This window comes from Colossoma macropomum, unplaced genomic scaffold, assembly GCF_904425465.1.
Source record: "Colossoma macropomum unplaced genomic scaffold, Colossoma_macropomum, whole genome shotgun sequence".
Taxonomy (NCBI): domain Eukaryota; kingdom Metazoa; phylum Chordata; class Actinopteri; order Characiformes; family Serrasalmidae; genus Colossoma; species Colossoma macropomum.
In genome coordinates, this window is record NW_023494787.1 from 25623980 (window position 1) to 25649678 (window position 25699).

A 25699-nucleotide genomic window follows, 5' to 3' on the forward strand; every position below is an offset into this window, starting at 1 on the left:
AACCTGTCTGATTCCAGGCTTTTTATTTTATTGTTCTGTTTTAAAACATTATGAAAAAGTAAAAATGCGTACCTTTCATATGGGAAAAACTTTAAGGTACACAGCTGGACCTCAAGACCACTGTTGTAGCTTTGAGAGTACTTTTACATTGTTTGTACCTTCATGAACAAAAACAACAGTACCTTTTTTTTCTGACAGTACACTGAATACTATACCGTACTGTATATAACACAGTCAATGACTGCAAGGCTGTTGAGTTCACAGTTGGAAGTGGGAGACCTGCAAGCATCCTGTCAAGCTGTTTTAAGTTTCTTGGAAAAAAAAGTGTTTACTTAATTCAGTTTTATGGATTATTAAATCCAAAAGAGTTGTACCACATAAACTACTTTTAATGTTGTTTAATGTATGTATGGAATATTTACACCACCCCTTCAGCAGGTGTTAGTTTAGGGGAGAAGAACATCAGATAGAAAACACAAAGACCAAAACCATTACTTTTTTGGTTAAATTAGCTAAACATTCTCAACGAAGTAGGCTGTGGTTTTATACACATTTCAAATCATCACCCTGGTTTTAACTCTGAGCATGAGGCTAAACATCCACAGCTCCAGTTCACTGAAACTCAGCTGCTGCCCCAACGTTTAAACTGAGGCCGCTGTTGTGACAGTTAGCCAGAAACTGTAGTTTAAAAAGCTGCATATTTGGTTTTCTCAGGAAAATATTATAGAATAAACAGACAAAGGCCAGAGATAATTAGTTTTATTCAGGTTCACTTGTACACATTGTTCTCTTTTAGGCTAGATTTTTTTTCCATGGAAAAGTCAGAGCCAAATGCCATTGTGTTTCCATGGCAGCGGGTTTACTGATTGGTTCTGAACATTATCGTTATGTTAAAGCGACATATACATTAGTTTGATGTTACAAGTCATCACTTACGGATTTGTGACTCAACCAAATTTTGTAAAAGGATAGGATGAAATTAATGGCATTAACTAAAGACTTTATACCCAAACTTAAGAATAAACTGTCACAAACTTGGTGCAACCCAATTCCAGAGAGCTACCTTCCTACAGATCCTAGCACCAACCACAATTTGCCAAACCTGCTCCAGCTAATCAACCTCTTCCTAAGTCCCTGATTGGCTGGATCAGATGTATTAGAGTTAAGTAAGGGACAGGGCAGCTTACTGGATACAGGTTGGAATTGAACTCTGAAGGAAGGCAGCACTCCAGAACCAGGGTTGGAGACCACTGTTCAAGGCTATTATAGACATCACTTCATGATAAAAAGCCCTTTGTCCACCAGATGAGCTTGAAGTTATGTAAAAATACCACACAGGCCACTTCTCTACATTTACGTCATGGCTACTCCTCCTTCCAACCCGTCTACTCACACAGCACCTCCTCTTCCCTTTTCGCCTTATGTGAAGAGACGTGCGCAGAGCACAATGAAAAACTCATCGAATGTAGAGTGGACAAGCACATCAAACATTTATACCTAATTAACATGTGATTAAAGGCGGACAGCAGCTGTGAGACCACTCTCCACAGTCCAGCCTCAGCATCTGCTCAGCAAAATACATGAACAAAACAAGACACAGGTAGGCCAGGGCCTCTGATATATTAATATATTTATTATAATTTATTAGACTTTTTCACACTTTTTAATCGATATCCATGTTTAGGCACGCTATATGGAGATGGAGAAAAGGTCAGGGCTGTGAAGGTTTGGTCAGCATGCCTGTCTCGTACACAACAGCAGAAAAGAACATAACATGCTACCATAGTGGAGGAGATCAAAGCACTTATTTTCAACCATGTAGTGGTGAGTGTGCAGTCTTATGCATGGATATCGCATCAGAGAGAGTACAAACGTATTAGCACAGCGTAAGTATGGTTATGTAGGAAAAAAGTACACAATGTTTGTATGCATGTATGGATGCGAGCGTGCATGTATAAGTGTGGATGTCCTGTACCTGTGTGTATGTGTACATTTGTGCAGTTCTTCTGTGAGGACTGCTCTGCCCAAATCGTGCAGACGGATGAGCTGACACTCTTCTAACTTACCTGCTGATGTGCTACTGTACACTACTGTTCAAATGTTGAGAATGACTTGACATATAACAAATTTGCTGGCCCTCTCGTTACGAGATCACAAGTTTGATGCTTGATGATTCCCCTGGTGGGAGTCCAAAGCCCCTTTCAGACCTTCACTTTTACCTGAGAGTTTAAATTAAATGGGAAGTGTGAGCGCAAGTTGTTGGATTTGCAATCGCCGTAAAGCTGATGCAGCAACTGATCAGCACGAAAGGCAGAAAATTACCCATATATATTATTACCAAAATTGATATATTACTGGGAAATACAGCAACAGCTACATTATAGCCTGCAAAGTGGAACATTTTTGTGACCATTTTTTTTTTCACAGTTAAATTTGTAGGTTAGTTTCATGAGTGAAAATGCCTCAGGACTGTGTTTCGTACACGATTTTAGAGAGAAACGGCAAAAATCTACCCTACTTTTATGTGTGGATGCTACTTTGCAAAAGCGGCACAACATGGCAGGCAAAAAAAAAGTTTCTGTGACGCTCCAGTCAAACATTTGCAAGAGCAAAAAGTCATGGGGGTGTATTTTATTGTTACATTCATTCAATGCTATTCTAACTTCATTTGTCATTTCAGAATCATATGTGGTCTATTCATCATTCTAAAGACAATTTTTTTTATTATTTCTATATTATTAGAAATCTGTGTAGTAGCACAATCATATTAGAATCATTTTATATGTGTATCTGGAATGAAACTGGATTATTGAAATTGACATTGATACCAAACTTCTGAATGCTGATTCCTAACTTTTGAACAGTAGTGTAATGCAGCAGGACTTGCAGTGAAAATCTTTTTGGGCCTGCATTCAAAAGGAGAGCTGTTTTTGGAGGAGTCTAGACTAATATTATATGAACAGAATAGACCTGATCCTAGATCAGCTCTCTTTCTGGAGCCCACACATCATTAGAGTGAATCTGCTTTTGGCCCGAGGCAGAAGAACATCGAGGTACACAGACTTGAGCATTCCGAGGTATATCGCTTGTTAATTCAACTTGTATCATTTGCTCTTAGGCTTGGACTCTCATCCCTGTCTTAATATTAAAAATCCAAGGTAAATGTCCATGATCCCAGGGTGTAGCCATCTTTAACAACTTTGAGGCAAAGGGTCTAATATCTCCATGTTAACTGTGGGATATGCAACCGAAGGCAAACTGTTCAGTTCGTGTTTTGTGTTGCGTCCTGTCCTTCAAGAGTGTGGACTTTTTCAAAAGTTCAACACTGAAGAATATCTTGACTACCATCTTTCCTATTTTGACATTTTGCAATATCATGGAACATTAAGTGTCAAATTTCCCAGTGGTCATCAAATTACCTTTCCTCAAATGGTTCCCCTTCCAGAAGCATACAACAGTAAAAAAAAGCCCTCTCATTTCAACCAAAACAGAAGAGTCATAATTTATCACTGTAAAATGGTTGCAAATGGCCCAGGGACACCGAAACTCAGAACAGATGCTATTTAGTTTGAGTAATTCTGTAAATGGAAATAGTCTTTTGAACGACTTCAGCGCTATGCTCATAAGCTTCATATCTAACATTACTCTTTAAGGAAACTTCCTCAGTGCAGACAGAAAGTGTTTCTGCTATTTCAATATTCCAAAGTCACAGTACATTTATAGTTAATTCTACATTCCTTGTTAGTCACTAACAAGGATTAGAGGCCAACATTAATTATTAACATTAATAATTAGTGACAGCTAAATAAATATGACTATATCTAAAAAATGCCCTTGAACTTATACGACTCCCATGTAACAGGTTCTGAAACAAGGCGGTCAGCAGCTTTCTACAGTCAGAAGAGCAATTATATGCTTCTCTTACCACTATATCACTACACACCACGTCAATAATCACAAAGCCATTGGCGCCGCGTCCTTCTCTGTAGCAGTGATGCTGAGGCTTCATCCAGCCATGAAATGGTAGCTCTTGGCTTAATTGGAACACGCCTTCCCCATGTGCATCTCAGTTGCAGCACTCTTCTTGTAAACCATGGGTTAGCTAACACGAGATACAGTCTAATCGATAACATTCAATCTGCTACAGATTCCCATCTTGCAACATGAATCGACTTCATGCACCCTTTAATTTCACATGCCACTCTCGCCCTTCAACACAAACGGGAACTGTTCCTTTAGATCAATTCCTAATTTCCTTCGTCGGCTTCACTGGAAGGCTAGTGATATGTGTCATGCTACAGTTGTGAGAGTGCGGTTAGTTTAAGCTACTGGACGACTTGAGGTTTAAGACAAAGGTGACAATGACCAAGCAATGCCAAGATTAGTCCACTTGACCCAGCAGTTCCATGTGCTTCATAGTAATAAAGATAACAGTGTATGGCCATAATCACACGACAGTGACAACTCAGGAAAGACTGGCAGACAGTGAACGATACTCCCCTTGATAGACATCAAATCTCTTTTTTTTCTAGACACAATTCCTCCTTTTCTAGATTTTTATAATCATATCTTAATAATGTTATTTCATATCTAGTTTGTTTCTTTTCGTGGCAGCATGACGATCTAGAGGAGGGAGGTCTAATCTTCTGTAGAACACACCCATCCTTCCTTCATGAGAAGAATTACTGGCCATTTTCCAATGTTTTACAATGGATACAGTTCCAATGGAAGTTCCCACTTCAGGTCCCATTTAGGTCAATTTCCATGGGTGTCACGCATGTCAAACTGTCTTCATTTCTGGGGATGAGAGTATACAATTTCTACTCCAGTGCTGAAAGTAGATGGGGTTGGGGTGTAGCACCCCCTGTGGAAGGGTGGGGTGGTCTGTCGCTTTAAGACACCTGGTCAAAGTCACAGTGCAGTTCAGACTGAGGGAGGGACTAGCGGGGGACTTGGTGCTGTGATAGAGGAACGTTGTGGGAGCGCGATCACGGGGACAAGCAGAACAAGAACAAAGAGATGACTCGTTAAACGAGGCTACAACAGACAGTTCACACGACAGAAGGAGACAGCAGACTGAGAGGACGAAACAGGGGGAGGAGGGAGGGTTAGATAATACACAGATGTGCAAAATGCAATTCTTACGCAGTTCTTCCGTTGTCATGTAGAGAGGTGAAGAGGAAGTCACAGGAACAGGATGAGAAAGTGAGAAAAGAGACACAGGAATAGATAAAAAAAGAAAAAAGGAAAGAAGCCAGTACCCCTACTACAAGGATTAGGAGGTCTAGTGTGTGGCAGAATATCATGCTAGTCTGCACAGCGTAACTAACAGGTTCTATACAGGTTACTGTCAGGAAGAGGAAGGTTAAAGTGCTACATTTGATGAGATTACATACAGTGAGTGGGGCTACTCTGGCAGTTAGTCTCAAAATGTCCAGTTCAGAAAAGTAGAAGATCCGTGGTCCACATCCTAGAAGTTCTTCTCGGTAGAGGAAGAAGAACGCAGAAGAGAAGCCTTGAGGGGCTGGTCTTGGGGGGGGGAGTGGAGGGGAGACAAAAGGAGAGAAGAGGAGGTGACACAATTGTAGATCAGGTCTGGTAGAGGAGCTGAAGAGAATGGTTCAGGAGATCCTGATGTGGTCTGGGAGGCTGGTACGTGTGCTGCTGACATTTGAGAAGACGGTCACAGGGTCATGTGGTGTGGCTGGTGGGTCTCCAGGAATGCTCACGTTATGGAGAACTCTCCAGAGAGGCTGCAGAGAAGGACAGAGAAAGAGAGAGGTGGGGAGGAGAGGACATGAAGATGGGGTGGGAGGGAGAAAATGAGGAATGAGGGGGAAAAGCGAGCGCGAAAGAGTGTGAGAGAAATGACATGAGGGATTGAGGGAGATCGAGCGGAAGGAAGGAAATTAAATGAAAAATAACAAATACAATTTGAGGAAATGGAAGAGGTAAAAATGAACATGGGCAGGGAAGCAGAAAGCAAAGCACAAGACATTTTAAAAACGAATGTCGATGGGAAGAATTTAGCCAGATTAAAAATAAAAAAAGACAGAGGAGGAGGAAACAACAGGAGGAGGGAGAAGAAGAGAAAGAACACAAGCTTAAAACGGTGGTTATAGTGGTAAATCAATAGAAACATGGTTTAGCTCTAGCATAAAAAGACAGTGAAGGGTCCCACAGTATCTGTATATGTCAGTGAACTGGCACTCCACTAGCTCATCTGCCCTGACAGAGATAGAGAGAGAGAGAGCAAACATTCATATGCCTCTGACATGCCCCGACATGCAACGTGTGACGTGCGGGATCACAACACAACTGGCTCAAGACGTATCTGACACTCAGCAGTCGACAAGTGCAGTTAGATCTTACAGGAAAACACCAGCTGAGGTTACCGTATCAATCTGTATTGAACGAATCACAGCTAAAGTGGTCAGCATCATAAATCCGTACATACTCAACATACTAAATCACAATCTCCATCTCTTGGAGGACCTTATTAGAGCGTATACACTCGAAGAACATGCATTGCCTCCTGGCGAGTATCTGAAATTCATTATCATGGAGCGTCTTGACAAGCTGTCAACGCAACGCAGGGCCTCCATCTCAAGCAGATGCACAGGCGCTGTTGTTGAGTGGGGAGTATGAATGGCTGGCTCTGGAGGCTTGGAGGCTGAACCATAAAGCAGCTATTTTGTTTCTGGAGATTCTGAATCAAGGTCAAGAATTTTCATTTACTTTGCCAGAAGGAGCACCAACATGACAGCTACCATACGTGCACACGCAAGCTCACCAAGGCGCGCACACACACTTTGTCAGGTCAATTGTTGGGAGAAGTGTTTTAAGCCCAATCTCTGAGGCCTAAAAGTAGTAAATGGAGAGTTTTTGGGGAACTTGCTGTTAGGCAGAACAAAAATAACCCATCCTTATGCTTACTGTTAGTAGGAGTTTAAGGGTTTTAAAACAGTGGGCCTCCATGACACCTTGACGTTAGGAAACCGCAACCAGAATCAAAATTTCCAATGTAACAGAGCCACCCCTAACTACCTACCACTCCGAAGACAGGTTAGTCATTTCAAAGACGATCACTAACGTTTATGTTCTGTTTAAGTTTTGTTTGTTTTGTTGAAACCAAACAATAAAAATTGCCATATTCACTATATGTTGTAGGTACACAGTGAATCATTCACTAAAGCCTAACTAAATATTACTGGAGTAGCCTGTTAACCTTTTGCTTTCTACCACGCTGCTCAGCCTAGACTTCAAACATTTAATTTTACTTTATTTAATGCAATTTGTGACTACAACCTGAAGCATTAGCGCTATCCTGCTGGTGTGGGTTTCCTCTTTTTCAGTGATACTCAAAAAAGCAAGTTGTGTTCTAATAGCAACCCCCCTGTGGAGACAATCCATCAAGAACTTGAATCTTAAATCAATCTTTTTTTTATTAACAAATAGATTTTAATCAAGTAATCAGGACAGCCATATTAATATCCCTCTAAATCTCCATCAAAAAATCAAGTGAGCCAGACAGAGTTCTCATTCTTGGCCAGTTGCCCTCTTCTCTTTGATTAACCATCCTAGAGCCAAACGAACGACGACAGTATGAGTTTAGCTCAGAGAACGCACTTGATTCTCCTTCACCCCACTGACTCCATCCTCAAACAATGTGATTTACTCACAATGGAACACAGGAAGAATACACACAGTTCATATGCTACACATGACATGACTACGTTCTGTTTCCTTTCCAAACAAAGGATGTTTATCATCGTAACCTTCCCTTGACGCAATTTATAGTGCAATAAAAGATGACGAAGATAGAGTGTTAGATCTTTTTATCTCTTCCTGCTCCATACTGCCTCGGTGGAAATGATAGATTGGATTCAAATGAATTACAGATGAGCAGCCCAGAGAGAGAGAGAGAGAGAGAAAGAGAGATCCTAGAGAGAGCTCTGGAGGAGAAGGAGCTGGAGGCTACCTATGCATTCATAATCAGTTCGTACCTCTCCCATTGAATTCCAGCTCAGCCCCTGACTGTTCCAAGCCTAGCTTCTCTCTGCCTAAAACAGCCCAAAGCCCTTTGAGCTCCATCATGACTGACAGCTCTGCCTTTGTAGTGGCTGAGGAGCTTCCTGATTGGATGACTTGCAAGGTTTTTTGGTGACTCTGATCTACTGTGGCTTCTGTTTTGGCAAATGACCTGCGGCTACGTTCGAGAACACTGAAGGGGGATAACCGATTAGAAACGGCAGTGGAGGTGAGGCCTTGCATGTTTGGTACTGAGTGCTGAAGGTATATGCTTGCCATCCATTCATGCAGTGAACTTCTAAGGAATTAAATGTACCAGTGAGGAAAGGAACCCACAAACCACCATGGTGTTTCACAGATGTGTGGGCTCACTGATTAATGGCGATTAGATGGAAAGCTATGTAAGAAGTGACAAGGTGCAGTTATTTATTCACCACAGCAGTGCTCTGAAGTGGGCTGCTCTTGAATTTATTACCATAGAATGGGCAATCACTGTAAACCTAGGTCCACACCAAAACACAGCAGTTGGTCTACTTCAGAACCCACATGTGAGTTCAGAGCATTGTTGGGCTTTAAGCCACTGCTTAGTTCTCACCAGCTTAAAAACACTGCTGGATATTTCTCATAGACCACACATAAGAGCATAGTTTTGGATCTGCTGCTTGTAGCCTGTCAGCATACGTACAAAGCTTAAATAGGTCGTCCTGTTCCCCCACACTTTTAGTTCCTGCCCTGATTTCTGATAACAAACAAAAGAGGGAAGTTTTTCAAACAAAACTGCTCATCAGCATAACCCGCAGAGGTTAAGTAAATAGGTCTATTTATGCAGACGGAGTCGTTTGCTCTTTGTTCTGACTCTCATCATTGACGCTCCCATTTGTCGCGTTTGCTTCCTCCCCTCCCGCTCCCTCTCTCCCTCCCTGGCTGTGCTGAGTATAGAAGAGGCACGAGGAGAAGGACTGTGGAGAAAGGAGGCAGACAACAGCTGGTTTAGGCACAGCACCGGTTCCCCTGCTGACTGCAGGAAGAGCTGTTGAATAAATCACTTGAAACAGCATCCTAATACGCTTTTAAAACATTCAACATTTGACAATTAAACTCTCTTCTTGGTTTAATCAGAGTCAGATGAATTCATCGATTACATTTTTGACCATGCATAGTGTGAAGAGCCACTTAGCTGAATATACACTATTAAACCTATTTCATATTCTAAGCAATAGACTATTTAACAGCTCAAGAGTCAAATGATGGCCGTTTCTGGTGATTAAAAATGATTATAATAATTAGATTACATAATGCAGTTGTTAAGTCATTATTGTTTTTTTTTAAACTGACATACTTTCACTGAACCTGCATATTCTATTAATCTATTGAGCATTTCAGACCGTGATAAACCTCTGAAGATGAGAGCTGTGGTGGGTAACAGAATCCCACCACTAAGGACTTTCAGTAAAATGAACAAAATTTATGAAAGACTGAAAGCTTTATAGTGCTGCGTTCAGTCATTCCCCAAACTGGTTGAGGAGATGAGCTAGGCAGATGCTAATTATGCTAAGCTAAACAGCTCTTATGCTGTACTGAAAAAAGAGAAGGAACGAAAGCCTTTGATGTGGAAATGCTGTGGACTTCTAGGGGGTTAACTGCACTCTTTACACCGTGTGTATGAGTAAACGTGTAGTGTGTATAATTAGTAGGGCTGTCAAATTATTAAAATAATTATTTACAGTTAATTGCATTCTTTTGGGCAGTTATTTGCGAATAATTGCGTTTGTCTTATTTGCTCAAATTTGAAAGAAAAAAAAAGAACCAAAAAGCAGTGCATTTTGCTCTAGCTATATGAGTTGACAAAATATGGCTCATACGAACATGTTTAATATATTCAATAATTCATTAATATTATTATACAATCACCCTTAACATTAAAATCACAGAATTAGGGTGAACGTAGTCCAATTTTCATTACCAAATGTCCAGTCAGAGTAACAGTGGCTGCAACAGCACTCTTGCTCGTTGTGTTAAATCTTATTTTGAGAACTTATTTTGAGAACTCCAGCTTTCCACTTTTCTATTACTTTTGTTAGTTTGTTGGTCACTTGCTTAGTTGTCCCAAGATCACTGTCCAGGGTAGTCTGCTGAATTACTGACACCTTGTTTTGTTGCAAGCGATACTGTAGACTTGATGTACTACAGTGATAAACAAATTCACGGCATGGCAGTAACTGGAAATAACTTGTTGTATCAAGAGAGCAATCAATGAAACATCATTTAAAACCTGTATTTGAATAAGAGTCACAAAGTCAGTCAGTAATATACAGTCTGGGAGCAGCTGGTTGGAACTACAGAAGATTTGAAGGGTCAAAGCATAAAACCGTGTTCACAGCGTTAAAAAATGAACGCTTTATTTATTTTTCAACTTTGACATCACTAATAATGAGGTCTAAATAAATATATCATCCTATGTTCTTTAGCTACAATTGGAAATTTGGGTTCATCAATAAAGTCTGTCTCTGTGTTTGCCTCTCTATCTATGTCCCTATTAATAAATGCATTAATTACATAATTAAGCAATTACTTGAGAAAGAGGTTAAACAGGCAAAAAGTGTAGCTTTCCCTTCAAAACTAGTTGATTTATTCAACAGCTCTTCACACAGTCTGCAGGGGAGCTCAGCATAAGAGGCAGGTCTTAACCAGCTGTTCTCTGTATCTTTTCTTCACTCTGTTTATGCTCTCTCAAACTAAGCACAGCTGGGGAGAGTGGTCCTGATAGGGATGAGCGAATGGGAGGCAGAGGAGGACAACATTCCGGTTAAATCAAGTACAATGAAAGGCATGGCTGGAGGGTTGCAATCGTGGCTAGGATAAATTTGCACTCATTCACAATCAGGTAAAAACAAAACCATGGTGACGATGCAACTGCAACTGCGTAGTGAATCAGTCTGACTCACCTGTTTCACCGTAAACACAAACAAAACAGAGAGAAAAATAAAACATGATGCTCGGGGAGATCAGAGTGGGAGAAGCTGGAATTAACTCTGACAGCGAGGAACCTCTCCTTCCTTCTGTGATGTAGTGGTGCAGCGCTGGCTGTAGCCTCAGAGTCAACGGTGCATGGAGTCTGGCTGAGTTTGACACTGATAAATACCTGAGGAACTGGTCCCACTCGAAAAAACACTTTCTCTCCAATCATTAACCTTGTAAAACCTAACCTCCAGCCTATGATTAACGACACTCCATTATAGCCCTATTAGCTACCATTATTAGAGGCTGTATTGCACATACAAATACAACAAAGTTTGCCAAAAGAGGAAGAAGACTCATATAGGTGTTAACTGGATGCACTGTGCAGTACCTTATATACTGATGAGGAATCCTTCTGTCGATAATAACTTAAGAAGTTTGTATTTTATCTTTTAGTAGTTAACCAATTATCTGTTATTGTGCTCTTCCACTTCTCAGGGTGCTAATATTTATAACTCTGAATACATTTAGCACTAGAGGGAATTTTACAATATGGCCTCAAAAGAAAAGAGTATTAAAAGATAGAACACAAGAGCACGCAGAGAAGGATAAAGAGAAAGAGGAACAGCGCAAGTGAGAGAGAGCGGGAGAGAGAGAGAGAGAGAGAGAGAGAGAGATTGAGTGAGAGAGCACACAGATGAGGGGAGGGCTGTATTCCCTAATGTGGTTCTGGGTGTAGGCTCTCAGCTCCTGCTCAGAGGATTACTGCATTTACACTTCAGCTTAAAAATAGCCCCCGTGATAATTTATTTAGCCTGAGCACGCCTGCCTGCATTGTGCTCCTAGAGAATGGCTTCCTCTGCCCGAGGCATGATAACCTTCCCCGTACCGCACATCTCCTGTCACCCCACCTCAAACACCCTCCACCCAACCGCCAAAAAACATGCAACTGCAACTATCACCACCTCTTTTCCTCTTAATCACATTATGCCAAAACCACCACATCATCAAAGCCTGGTAGGGATCTGGAAGGGTGAAAAAAAGAGCTTCTAGCAAAGCTCAAGCATTCAGGCTTGCCCTTGAGGTTTGTCCCTCTGTTGTTCTCAATCTCTGCTGCGAAGAAATAAAGAAATAAATAAAGCCTTGAGGAGTTTGATAAGAAAAAGAATGAGGTCCACAGCTCCCCAGAAATGAGTCCATGGAAAACTTCGAACTTGTCAGCAGCAATTACAGCAGACATTGATAAGGGGTGTAGCCAGTAGCACTCCTTCCTAGGTTGGAGGAAGGCCTGTGGTGCAGAGTGGAGAAAGCCGGCCAGAGCTAATCGGTGAGGTGCCGAAGCTCATTAGCCTTTCATCGGTGGGGAAGAACTCTCAAAAGAGCTCTAAAAAGGGACAACTCGACACTTTCAGTTGCTATGATCCATGTCGGCCAGGAAATGGGTCCAGGAAGGAATCCTAATGTTTTGACTCAGCGCTTTATCTCCATAACCTTGAGATTCATTGGTGAATAATGACTCTCCTTCGTGAGTTGACATTGCTCATATGGGAAAAAGATATTGTCCACTGGCACCACCAAAGCGCTGGCGCTTAGCTTAGTGAGGATGCTAAATTTTGTATTCTGTGACATAAAATGGAAGTGCAGATGGTATACATAATGTGTAGGCTAATAAAGAGGCAGAGAATATAAAAAGCTATGAAGTTTAAGACAACGAGGAAATTTACAAACTTGGAGTCGTGCCTTATGGCGCAGTACATTGTCATGACATTTCCTTGACCTTGCTATAAAACAACAGAAGTCTTTTCAATTACCCTTGATAGTGCTATTCTTTGATACAACTTCAAAACAGATATAATCAGCAACTGTTCCCATAAAGAAATTATACCTCATTCACAAACTATACACAGAACTCATAAGCATGAAAAGTGGGTCATGATCATATACGAGTCTGAGATAAAAGTGCTTTGTGTGATCAGCCGTTCTTTATGACAGTAAACAGCCGGCCTTAAACGTCCTCACAGCTCCACAATATGTTAGTAGATGTGATGGTGAATTTCTAACGACTAATGGAGCTTGTGGAAGACTGGGAAACTGGGTGTGGACTCGAAAACGGCGCCAAGTTAAGAGCATTAAAGAAATCAGGTTGAGTGGTTTGGACTTGAAACACAAACTTTTCTCAAGCTGCACTGCCCTTTTCCCTCCAGAGCTCTGCATGGCCCAGTGCTTTGTGGGGAAATGAATTCTACAGTAAAGTAATTAAATCAGAAATCAATTCAACAAACAATTAGTCTGGGAGAGGAGAGTTCCTCCATGAGTGTGGGTGTTGGGATGTGGGCTGACTCATTTTGGCTGATTACAAACATGCTTTCTTTCCTTTTTTTCCCCCTTTTGGTTTGTTTTTCAAGAGGCAGGAAATTCTACTCAGGGCATGTCTGGGCTTAATTACCCAGGTTTTGGAAGGAAGGTCTGTACTAAAGTTACAGAAAAGAAGAATGGGAAAACAGATGGAGGATAAGGTAATATTCCAGTCACACCTCAAGTAATATTCCAGTAACATGATCAATGACTGGATGATGATCGTCAATGGTCATGTGCTTAGTTTGGCTTTTGTAAATCAGGCCCTTTTATGTATGTCACAGCGTAAGTGCAAAAATACAAAGGCTAAAGGCACCAAAGGTCAAGCTCCAAGTGTGGTTACTTGAGGCTGCGTGCCCTTCCGACAGGCATCAGCATCAGCATACATCATATTCTATACATTATGAATCACATTAGCAACTGTAGGCTATGTAGGTCGCATCAGAAAAGGGTGTTTGCCAAGCAACTAAATGATAAATATTAATAACAAGAGTGCATGGGGACTCTGGGGAGCGCATGTCGCCATGACGACTCGCTTCCTTCCATCTCTGGCATGTTGGCCCCTCGTCGGCTCTCATCAGCGAAGAAACCGTCGAAACAAACCTGCCAACTGATTAGCCAAGCAGCAGTATCCAGAGATCTGTGCCAAAGAGCCATTTTTAAAGAGTTAAGCTCTTTAAAGTGTCCTTCAAACAAAAGACAAGGCCAGTTAGAGAGAGGGCGACAACACCGGTTAAACAGGTATGCACATAGATTGCGCATTTGCTGATGACTAATGGGCAACCGTTCATTTGTGTTCCAATAAAACGTGTCGCCTGATCAAACACCCACTCCCCACTGAATCATGGAGGGATACATCTGTCCTGTGAGCTCAGTCCCGCCTTTTTCAGCCCACAGCCAATCAGAGTGCACAAACCATAAGCTCAGCAAACATGGCTGTGCTCACTACACAGATCTCTTGCTGAAGACGTGCTGGGGAAATGATGTATCTGACTGTGCCAGCGGGATTAAGGTGAGACTCAACACAAATGAGTCACTCACAGCAAAAGACTGTTAAACAATGACGCAAAGTAGAGAATGATAGAAGCATAAAGGAAATGACAGGAAAAGGGCGAGAGAGAGAAAAGGCACCGTCCTTGTTATCCGTTACAATTAAAACTTTTCTGCTGGGAGCTCTGGGAGAGCTCAGTGAAGCAGTGACACAGTTGCAAATCAGTCTTCTCCTAAAGCACCTATAATAATCAGTCCTTTTATGGGCATGGGGACTTGCCCACGTTTTTCTCTCTCACTGCAATTATATTAGGAAAGGAAAAAGAAAAAAAGAACACAAAGAGGAAATGATTCAGTGAATCTTAATCACTCTTCAAAAAGGAATCCAAGGAGCAGAAAAGCCCAAGAAAATAAGCTGACTCGTTCTCAGCATTGAAATCAAGTCTGTAACTCAACCAATCACAGCAGATCTGCTGGACGTGGGAGGGGAGAAATTTGTTTACACAGCTCTGTCTAATGCAGAGTCAACAGACTTCAACTGTATGAAGAGGCTGAAGGAGAAAGCTGCATGGAAAATGGCCTCAGTCTTCAGTACTGAACCAAAATATAAATTTTCAATGAATTCAATCCAATTTTTTTCTAAAGACACTAGTTAATTTAGCAGATTTGTCTATTTATTTGAAGACATGTCAATAGGTAAGCAAACACAGTGAAACACTCTGCTGTCATGGTAAAGCTGCTGCTTAGTGACTTCCACACTTACAGTGGTTTCCACAGGTACAACATTAACTGCAGATTTATTTACGGTTGCTGTATCCATCCCTACAGCTGTTGATGCCGAATCCCAGGGTGTAAAAAGTGTAAAATGCAAAATATTTGTATGATTCTGGAATTCAGTGTTACATTAAAACTTAAGCAAAGTTTGAATAAAAAAAAAACAAGACAGAAATATAATAAATCACAGCTTAAAAACAACTGATCAGACCTATCACAGAACTGTCTGGTTATGGTCCTTATATTCTGATGAGCACGCGTGATTGACATCCTACAGTCTCTTGGTCCCAACACTCCCAGATTCCCAGCCTGCTGCGCTGCTGAAGCAGAACCAAACACAACAATGTGAGTGAGAAGGAATTATTGAAGTGGCGTGCAGGTGGTGTTTCAGATCCTGCAGTGTTACCAAAACAACCAGCTTTATATCTTAAAGAAGGTAAGGTTCTTATTCACTTTACTGCAGGATGTGCATCCAGGTGTAATGTAGTACATGAAGAGGCCAGATACAAGTGAGTTATTTTTAGTGGCATCAGATTTAACAGAGTCCAGAAACTGCTTAGCAGAAGTAAGAAAAGCCGGAATATCTGTGGATAAAGGAAATATAGAACAAGGAAAACTGAACTAAAAGAGTTCAATATAGAACTCAACAAAGAGAAAGACAAATTTAAAGCCAACAACATACAAAGAGAGAAAATATGAACTAGAAGTATCAAATCAAAGCAACAAATTGTCACAAAGGCAAATGCAAGACACTAAGCAAACACAGGGTTGTAGATACACTGAGAATAAAGCAGAAACACCTGTGGCTAATAATGAAAGGGTGGTGCTACAGACAACACACAGGTGAGACAAATGAATGGATGACAAATGAGCTAGCCTAAAATCTCAATTATGCTTGCTTAGGTAGCTTTTGCTTGTCATTAGCTTTACCTTGGTATGTTTTACTGACTCTGAGAGAGATTGTGGGGGAAAACAGCTAAGCTGCAAACCACACGAGCTTTGTAATTAGTGAGGACACTGGTTTTGTATGGAAATGTACCAGTTCAATTTGTATTGCTGTAGCAGGAGTGAGTAGGTTTTTTTTTTCTTTATCAGATTTGTTAATTACAATATGTAAAAAGTAATTAAATATATGTGCTTTATTGGTAGATTTCCAAACGACCAAAGGAATCTAGTAAATCCAAAGGACCTCAATATCTCAATATATATTATCTGTCAACTGATATATCAATCTCCAGAGACTTTGAGTTTCTGGGTCTTGAAGCTGGAACTCTTCTCAGCACATCCAAAAGCTCCAGCACTTCCCAGGTTGGATGCTAGCCGCCTGGATGCAGACGCTGGCACTGTTGTACGCCAGAGGATGTAGGCTACCAGAGCTGGTGCATCAGGCATGCTGATATAGCACTGGCACACCCTCCTGCTAATCATTTCTGACATAAAAAAGCAGCACTGCACACCACACCATCCCTATTAGCTGCAGAACCAAGAAAAACAATTGAAGAAGCCTGACAGTGGAAAGTAAAACAGTGCCATTACTGCATTTGTGGGTTTTTAAGACCTGGTGCTGGTGTGTGGAGGTGCACGTGTCAGCGGGTCTGCAAGCATGTGCACTGCATCTTGATCTATACATAGTGTGTATATTTCATCTAGTTTACACCCCAGCTCTCAGCGTTTCTTTTTTTTTCCCCCAGCTGCATCAAACTGAGGTGAAGATGGGCTGTCACACACCACGGGAGCGGAAGAAAATGACAGGATTTCATTCTTCATTAAGGGAGGAGAAAATGAGTTTGTCTTCACGGCTCGCTGCAGTGCAGGTTTGCAACAGTCTGCTGTATGCATGGTGGCAAGCAGACTCCCACTCATTTTAATGACATTTACAGAGGAAAGGAGCACGTGCCAAAAAATGAGAGCAAATTAGAAAATGAGCCGGGATCTTGATGAATGTAATTTGATAAATGGTTATTACCATTTCTCTTCAATTCATGCAAAAAAGGTGCTTTTTGAGATTCAATCCCAGAAGCTAAAAATAAAAAAAAAATAAATCCAAACAGCCAGATAATCATCAGGGCCACGTCTTGGTCATTGTCATGTTTTCAGCATAATGATGTTTCTGAATAGGGCAAAAATTAACATCTTGAATTGCAGCCTTATTATTCAGTTATTACTTTATTCAGATATTACTATAAAATATCCAGTTACTATTATGAATCTAATATGTGACTTACGTAATAATGAGAATAAGAAACCGAAGTGTGGGCCCAATACAGTATATTTCATTAATTAATTAATTACCCTCTGATTGATTTAAAGATATGGACATTTTATCTCCATTTTAACAATATTGAGAGATGGATGTCACATGACTAAACAAATAAAACTGAAGAAACGTCTATGTAAAATAGTTTGTAAAGTGTAATTGATAGAAATGCAATTTTCTTGTGAGGAGAGAGTTAGGACACACCCACATTTATTGCTACTTAAAATACCTAAAATTAGAATCCGGTGCAACACATCAGCTGCAAATGATTAGAACATCTCTAGAGAGGATTCTGCAGGAGACTGTCTTATTTACACCTCAGACATTTAGTTTGGTTTGCACTTGATTGTTGAAGTGACTGGTATCACCATGGCAAGCTCCAAACAGCTCTCTGATGCCTTCAGATGGAAGGTTGTAGATGCATATGAGTCTGGGAAGGGATTTAAAAACATCTCAAAACAGGTACATTCATCTACCATCAGAAGGAGACTGAGAAGTTTGATTTTCATGTGTGCAAGGTGAAACCCTTGCTGTCAAAAAAACCAAAACAAAACAAAACAAAACAAAAAAAAACACAGGACCAACAGAGTCCAGACACTGAATAGCAGAAGTAAGAAAAGCAGGAATATCCATGGATAAAGGACAAAAGAACAAGGAATAATGTGCTTTGGACAGATGAATCCAGTTTTGTTTTTTTAATATTTGGGCACGGTAACAGACAACACGTTTGGCACAAACCAACCACAGCATTTGAGCACAAGAACTTTATACCAACTGTGAAGCATGAAGGTAGAAATGTCATGGTTTGGGGCTGCTCTCAATCACAGAATCCACTATGAATTCTTTATTGTATCAGAGGATGCTTTAGGAAAATGTGAGACCTATCTATCCAAAAACTGAAGCTGAAGCAGAGGCGGACCATGCAACATGGCAATGACCCAAAACATTACAGTAAATCCACCAAGGAAAGGCACAAAGAAAGAAATTCTTTGAAAGAAGATCAAATATTGATATATTAATATTTCTTAAAGAATAACTAAATATTTATTAGGATATCCTAATGTTTTCATTAGTGACACACACATACACACACATATATACACATACAAAAATGTAACTTTTTAGGGAAGGAAAATATTTTGATACATATAGTGATTTTATATATATATATATATATATATATACATACACACACATTATATATAGGTATATAGGTATATTGTGATTGATGTATCGATATATAAACTTTCAAGTTTTTATTCCAACTATATTTTGATTAATCCAGTTATTTAATTTGCCCATGGTGCTGGAGCCTATCCCAGCTGTCATTGGGCAGAAGGCATAATTAACATTAAATATTTCACATTATACTTAATGTTTCCTTATACAAGCGATTTCTTCTTTCAAACATAAAACACCAACCTTATTTTGTAAAGCACCAAACTGCAAATCAAATACAATCTTTAGCATAAAAGAAACAATAAAAGAATAACATATTAATAAAACCTGCGTGGCAGTCCAAGAATTGTTATTGGGATAAGCTGATTCAAAAAGAACTTAAATAAGAAAAGCTCAGTTTTCAGTGGCCTAAAATGTTATTTTTGGGTGGCGGGAGACCGAAAAACAGAAAAACATCTATGAAATCTGTTTTCAAAATGTAACCGTGGTAATGAAATGGCATAATTTACTCCCACAGGAACCATATTTTTATATGATGTTAAAGCAGAGCCAGTTTAACTGCACAGCACTGCCTGTTGTACTGGCTGCAGCAACTGTTATAATTAAATGAAGTGATTCACTAAACCTGCGCTGTGTCGTTCCCTTGTAGAGCATTTGGCAGTGGGAAGCATGTATTATCTTCTTAGATGCCACGGAAGCCTGTGATTGGGTTGTACATTTGATCAAATAAGCCAGAAAAAACAATGATAATGAACTTTCCTTTATAATGTTATTTTTGTTTTGACTCAACTTTAATATCATCAATGAGTAGATTCTTTGTTTAGCTGATGTTATATCAGTGGTGAAATGAAAAACGCTTTAGCAAGATTAACACTCACTCTAACTTTTACAATCTTCTGTCCAGCATGTAGTATAAGCAAAACGTGTGGTAGGAGCAATTTCTTTCAATCAGGCCCCTGCTAGCATGCCTAACAAAAGCCTTTAGAAAGCTGCAAGGTAAACCAGCCCTCCATTCCTCTGAATGGCACATTAATGACAGTACCGACCAATATCTTCATACATTCCATGGACAGAGGACTCAGCTGGTGGATGCGGCTAGTAAGTTATTTCATTAGCAGACCAGCATGACAGCTGCTGACAAAGCAGAACCTTGGTTGGGCAATATACAATAACACGTCGTACATAAAGATTTATATACGAAGAAACGTATTTGCAGATCTGAATGCTAGCATGGCCAGGCTTCAGTAATGACTGCCACTGCTGGATATCTTAATCAAGACATGGGCAGGATGGAGGGGGTTGCTGGGACAAGTGTTTAGGAGAAGTAAGTTAGTTTTTTTTTCCCCTCATAGCCTGATGCTAAATGTCTAAGCCAGTTTCTCTACACAACCTGCAATTAGAGCATCACTTCAGGGCATCCCAGTTACTGAGTCAAACTATGCTTCTGATGGGTGTGCTGAGATCTTGCCGCGGGCTGAACACTTCTTGACGTTTACAGTCGAGAGACGGCGGTAAACAGGGATGTTTGCGTCAGCTGCTGGCGAACACCTTTTACGTGCACATGCCACACATTAATAGAGGTTAAACAGTGAAAATGGTTTACATAGAGATCTGGGAAATGCTCAGGCTCTCAAGGAATCCACGGCTTGTAAGGCAGGACAAATGAGAGAGGACAGAGGCATTCTGTGAATTCTGATACTGAACTCAGCAGACATTATTTTCCCCTTGATTCCCACTAAACGGAGACGTTTCTGTGACTCCTTTGGGGCTGTAATTCCTTTGGGGTTTTATGATGTTCATGACTTTTCTTAGCTGGGTTTATCTAAGCCATCGTATAGTTTATGAGATTGCTGCTTACCACAGTGGGGGGAGAAGGAGAAGTCATATCTTAACAAAATATCCTCGGTTAACCCTGCCTTGAGCATAATGAACAGTACATTTGGGACATAAGCAGAGTATGACCCACAGCCTATATATTCCACAGCTGTAATCAGTTTTCAGGGCATGAAAATATGTATATGCACACTCAAGCATTCTTCCTTTCAACAACAGCAGGCTCTTTCTTTTTAATACATACAAAACAGTCCTGTGGTTTCAGGCCATAGTCACATTACAGGGTTAGAGTGGCACAAATCTGTATGTGACACAGATCTGATTTCTTCAGAGCAGCGCAAACACAAAATCTCATCTTTTAAAATTAGATCAGAGACACTTTCAAATGTATTTGATGCATTTCTGATACATTGCCATTCTGAACTGACTGGAATTCATGTATGTTTTAATCAACTCTGCATGTTGTTAGTAACAACAGATATATGCATCGCTTACAAACATGAATGTGACATGCCAAACAAATGATTCCATGAGAAAAAAAATTGAGTGCTCAGATGACGTTATTCAAACATTCTCAGGATGCTTCTTTTCATTGTTGTCTATGGAGCAAAGTGCACCACAACTAAAAGGCACACTTCCAGCCAGCACAGTGTGCTTCATGTTTTTAAACCAAGAAAAGCTTACAATTTTTGAAATAATACACATTTCCATAAATGTATTCCATCAATGTTACTGAAGATCAAAAATTCCATCGTAGTTCAACTGAGAGACGTCCAAAACATACAGAAATGGCATTTTATAGGTACTTTGAAAAACAAAGTTGAAAACTATTTGACCTCCCATGAAAGGCGTTCAACATCACACATGATTTTCTTTGTGTTTTGTTACTGAACTATTTTATGTATTCCATTGATTATTATATGTCATTTTCGAAACGTACCTTACTTTTACATACTTGTGAATCAAATGCACCAACCTGCCAGTAAGTAGCATCTTCTGCTTCTTCTTTAAGCGTGAGACATGGTGCAACTTGCGTTTCAAATACGCCACCTTACACAATCTCCCCTATGCTTCAAATGTAGTTGATTAGCATGTTTGAGCTGATTAAGACGTGTCTAAAGTTTGTTTCTTTAGTTTTTGCAGGGAGCTACATGGCGAATGTAACTAAAAAGTAGTAGACGTGTATATCCCAAAATCTTCCTGGTCACATAAACTTCTAATATATTTGGAAAAATTTGATGTTTCTATGTATGTTCCTTGATCTTTGCGATGATATAGTACAGAAATATGGTTTAAACATTTCCTGAATCTGTAGAGTCTGCCCTTTTGATTCCAACTTATTACAAGATCATACGTGACTCACCTCTGGAGTTATGAGGCTATGAAAGGGCTGAAATACACATCCTCTGTCTCTCATTGTGTGTACTAGGTGGATTTGTGTGTCTGTCTACATTTTGTGTGAAACTGACCAATGGAAATGATGAATACTCTTTTAATAAGTAATCAATAGATTAGGTATTGATTAAAAAGAGAATACTGATTTCTCTCACAAAGAGGTAATATAGGAAAATAATAGGCTACAGGCTGTGTGCATGGGAAATTCAACCCTTAGTGAACTTTTGAACTCACATGGAAAGTTATACAAGATGACACTGTCTGGACAGAACGGCCTGGTACAAGCAGGATAAGACCAGTTTTTTTAAAAAAGGATATTCTATATATTTTGATTTAAGGGTGACCAAGAAAGGTGAAGAATTTGAGCATAATGGCGACTAAAATGGAATGGAAACTTTGTAAAAAAGGGCAGGGTGATTAAGATAGAATTAAGATAGTTATTAGTGTAAGTGTACAGTAAGAGTTAGAGATTCAACTATATGTCCAGGCCCTGAGCTGTAGGGAAAGCTCTGGATCATGACAGACATATAGGAAATCACTAGAGACTGACCCATCAAGTCTAAAACCCTTCGTTCTTCATTCAGTCAACAGCTGAGACATGAAATGGCATGCAAAGAGTTTATAGCGACTGAAGTTGCTTCAGCGGTTTTGCAAAGTTGCGCTGAAGATAACAGAGCATTTTGATATGAAACATATTGGTACCATGTTATATGTAAGTGCTTTTAAATGCAAATTTAAAAAGATATGCCTTTAGACCCCAGAGGGTTAAGCCTCAGAGGAGAGAAAACTCTTTGGCAGAGATGATGCAGCAAGCTGTCCCACAAACAGAACAGAGCTACACTGTATAACACACAGTCTGAAAATGACTCTGCCACGGACTCAAAGCACCACACTTAATCCTTTTTTCTTTCTGTTATATCTCTGATACTTATGCCATGTGGGAAAGGCTGCTGAGGACAAAGAGGGACAGAGTGAGGAAGAGGAAAAGGTGCAGGCTGAGAAGGGTCAGCCCTAATGGCCTGATGACACTTCCCATGAGGTGTGGAGAGACAGGACAAGAGACGATTATCGCCAGCCATGCTTTTCTCCTCTTTAGCTCGAAGAGTCTTTAGCTCTGAGATCACCACACAGGACTTTTTTCTCACATCCGTACTGTGGAGATGCACTAAGAGCTCTTCAAGCCCTCTCTCTGGAGAGCCAGTGCTATGGCCCTCCACCTCTGCAGAGGGCACACAGCTTCAGCCATTTCAGGATGCTGATATTTTACTGTCGTTAAAGGTCATATACTGATGCCTGCATTTATATTCTAATGCATATTTCAGCTCTCTGAAATAAACGCCCGGATCTGACAAACTTATTTTGATTGGCACTGCGAAATAGGTCTTGGCATTCAGCATACTTTATCAGCAAGTCTCTCTCTTTATTTCAAGAAGTGTTGTTTAGTACCGAACTGAGAGCATTTTTTATGGCTGTCCATTTAGAAATATAAGTAAAGCCCAGACCAGCTTGTGGCTGGGAGAGGAAAAGGGGTGCATGATTTGGACGAAATACTAGTATTGCTTTTTATTGGGAATTTGCTTAATGGTTACTATTAGAGACCACTAGTTTCTTGTAGGGCACTTTCAGATCCCATTAGGAAACCATTAAATGAATCTGGTATCAGTCCCAGCACACTTGTTAAACCATCAGAATCTTTTATACATCTTTACAACCCATCAGGAAGCACAAAACAGAATTAATGACTACTGAACACCACCAGGAACAGTTAATGGCTTCTATGACTTTTTTTTCAGCAGGGATGAGATTGACGATGCATTGGCGAATCTTTTTCCTGACATATTGGTTGATTGGTTAGAGGGCTCATTTGCATATTGTAGTATAGTGTAGTCAGTATAGACCTCAGAAGTCGTTATTCTGTATTTGTCGTTATGTCCAAATTAGGAGCCCTGGGTCTAAGCAGATTTCTCTATGAGAAAAATGAATGGAGATTTTAAAATGGCTGCTATTAAATCCTCTGGTAAACACAAATGCTCAAATAGAAGCTGATACACTTCTCCATATGGACATTTTTTCTCTGAATGACACTTTGTCCTCTAAATTACGAGGTCGTTAAGGAGCTGAAATACAAATACTGCTACATGCCAACTAACACTGCTGTGGTGACATCATAGTAATAGGAGTGGCAATGTCAATAAAATTCCCCATGCAAACAAGTAAGCTTTGTAAATTTGGTAGTTAAGCTGTTTTGGCTGTAGTAGCCCACTGTTTGAGTTGCCTGTCTTGGTAAATAATTATCTTGAGGTTTAATAGTAGACTTACTTTTATGAGACATCATTTCAATGCGTTGTAGTAGGTATGTGGCGTTATTGGTGTTTCTACTGCAAAACAACCTCCTAATTCAGAGGATTCAGTGATTTTTCCATGTAGAGTTGCCAGCAGTCCAGTTCAGGACCAGACACTGCAGTTTTAAACTCCGTTGTCCAGTGTCTAGCTGGTCCGGAGGTTAAAATGTCTGGTTGAGTCTCACTTTAAATGCATTCCATCAATTGAAGAGGATAAAGTACTGCTCTAGTCCTGTCATTACGCCTCTCTCTCTCTCTCTCTCTCTCTCTCTCTCTCGTGCAGAGATCTTCAGTTGCAGGACGAGTGCTTTCTGCAGCTGTCTCAAATCACATATACTGTACTCAACAGCACGTCAAATTAGTATACCATCAACAGTGCCATTGCTATTCTGAACATACTTTATGGTACAGAAGTATTCAGATTGAGACACAGACTGCATGTAGGCACATAACTATGTAGGCAAAGTTAGGCCACATTATGGCCTGTGCAGGATACAGCTGTAATTTCTCTTACAGCTACTTTCAAAAAGCAATTATATGCATTTTTATCTTATGCATGGGTTAGCCTATGGAACACTCGGCGAATAACATTAGGTAGTTTTCTTGTGGTTTTGTTTGTGTTACATAATGGCAGAACAAACCGTCGACTGGAAAACTTATTTGTAAGCACTTAACGAGTTTATTCTATAATGTTTATGCATTATTTATGTACTTTCTTCAAGTATGAAGGAAAATGTCGACAAAGATAGAAGACATATTTTTAATCCACCTCCTCCCAATAAATGCAGTCCAGTTTTGCCACAGCCAAAATCTGGCAACTCTACTCGTGGGGAAAATGTACAGAGTACAAATCCATCCGGTTTGGAACACTGCTGTTTACCACATGACATGACAGCATTTTTCTCATGGAAAACTTGTTTACACCCAGAGTTCCTCATATGGGCAAGATGCCGATCACAGAATGAAGCACACATTCAGAGGTCTGCTGCAAAAGCCAATATCATGACAACAATTAACAAATTATGTAATGCACAGACTGGCACTTGTATGCAGTTGAACCCCCATCTGATGCACAAGGCTAATGGGAGTTAACAAGGCCTCACGTCTATGTTGTGTAGAGGGGCCTCTGACTCTCGCTTGCTTTTTTCCTCAGGGGCTTTCCAGCCCTTGCTGTAAAACATTGATAATTAAGGCCAAGTCAGGACTGTTCTGGTCACTCTCATATATACACCCTTTTAATTGCCTTTGCATGTGACAAAGCCAAACAAAAAGGATCAAAGGGTCTGTTCTGGTTTGCCCCCATCTCTCTCTCTCTCTCACTCACTCTTACACTCTCTCTCTCTTCAAGCCAAAAGGTGATTATTCTCTCAAGCCCGTCTCAAACAATCAGCACAGATGGAGAAGAGGAAGGAGCTAGGGTAAACATTAGCTTTGTGAGTGAGGAGTACACAAGCTCTGCATATCTAAGCCCCCTCTTCCATATGTGACCACCTCATATGAGTGTACACACTCCCCCGCACTTTCAGGAATGAATGCACACACCACACGCATACAAATACATACACTCTCCTGCATAACCCCCATT

The 25699-nt window shown here is 40.3% G+C and overlaps 1 protein-coding gene across 1 annotated transcript in view; it reads right to left on the reverse strand.

Annotated features, from left to right (window-relative positions):
* Nucleotides 1-5254: 5254 nt before the first annotated feature.
* samd12 (sterile alpha motif domain containing 12) overlaps nt 5255-25699 on the reverse strand; it is a 104412-nt gene continuing 83967 nt past the window's right edge. Inside the window, exon 5 of the mRNA XM_036566643.1 lies at nt 5255-5753. Coding sequence (XP_036422536.1) covers nt 5731-5753 — 23 coding nt within the window. The 3' untranslated portion in view covers nt 5255-5730. The remainder of the gene's footprint in view (nt 5754-25699) is intronic.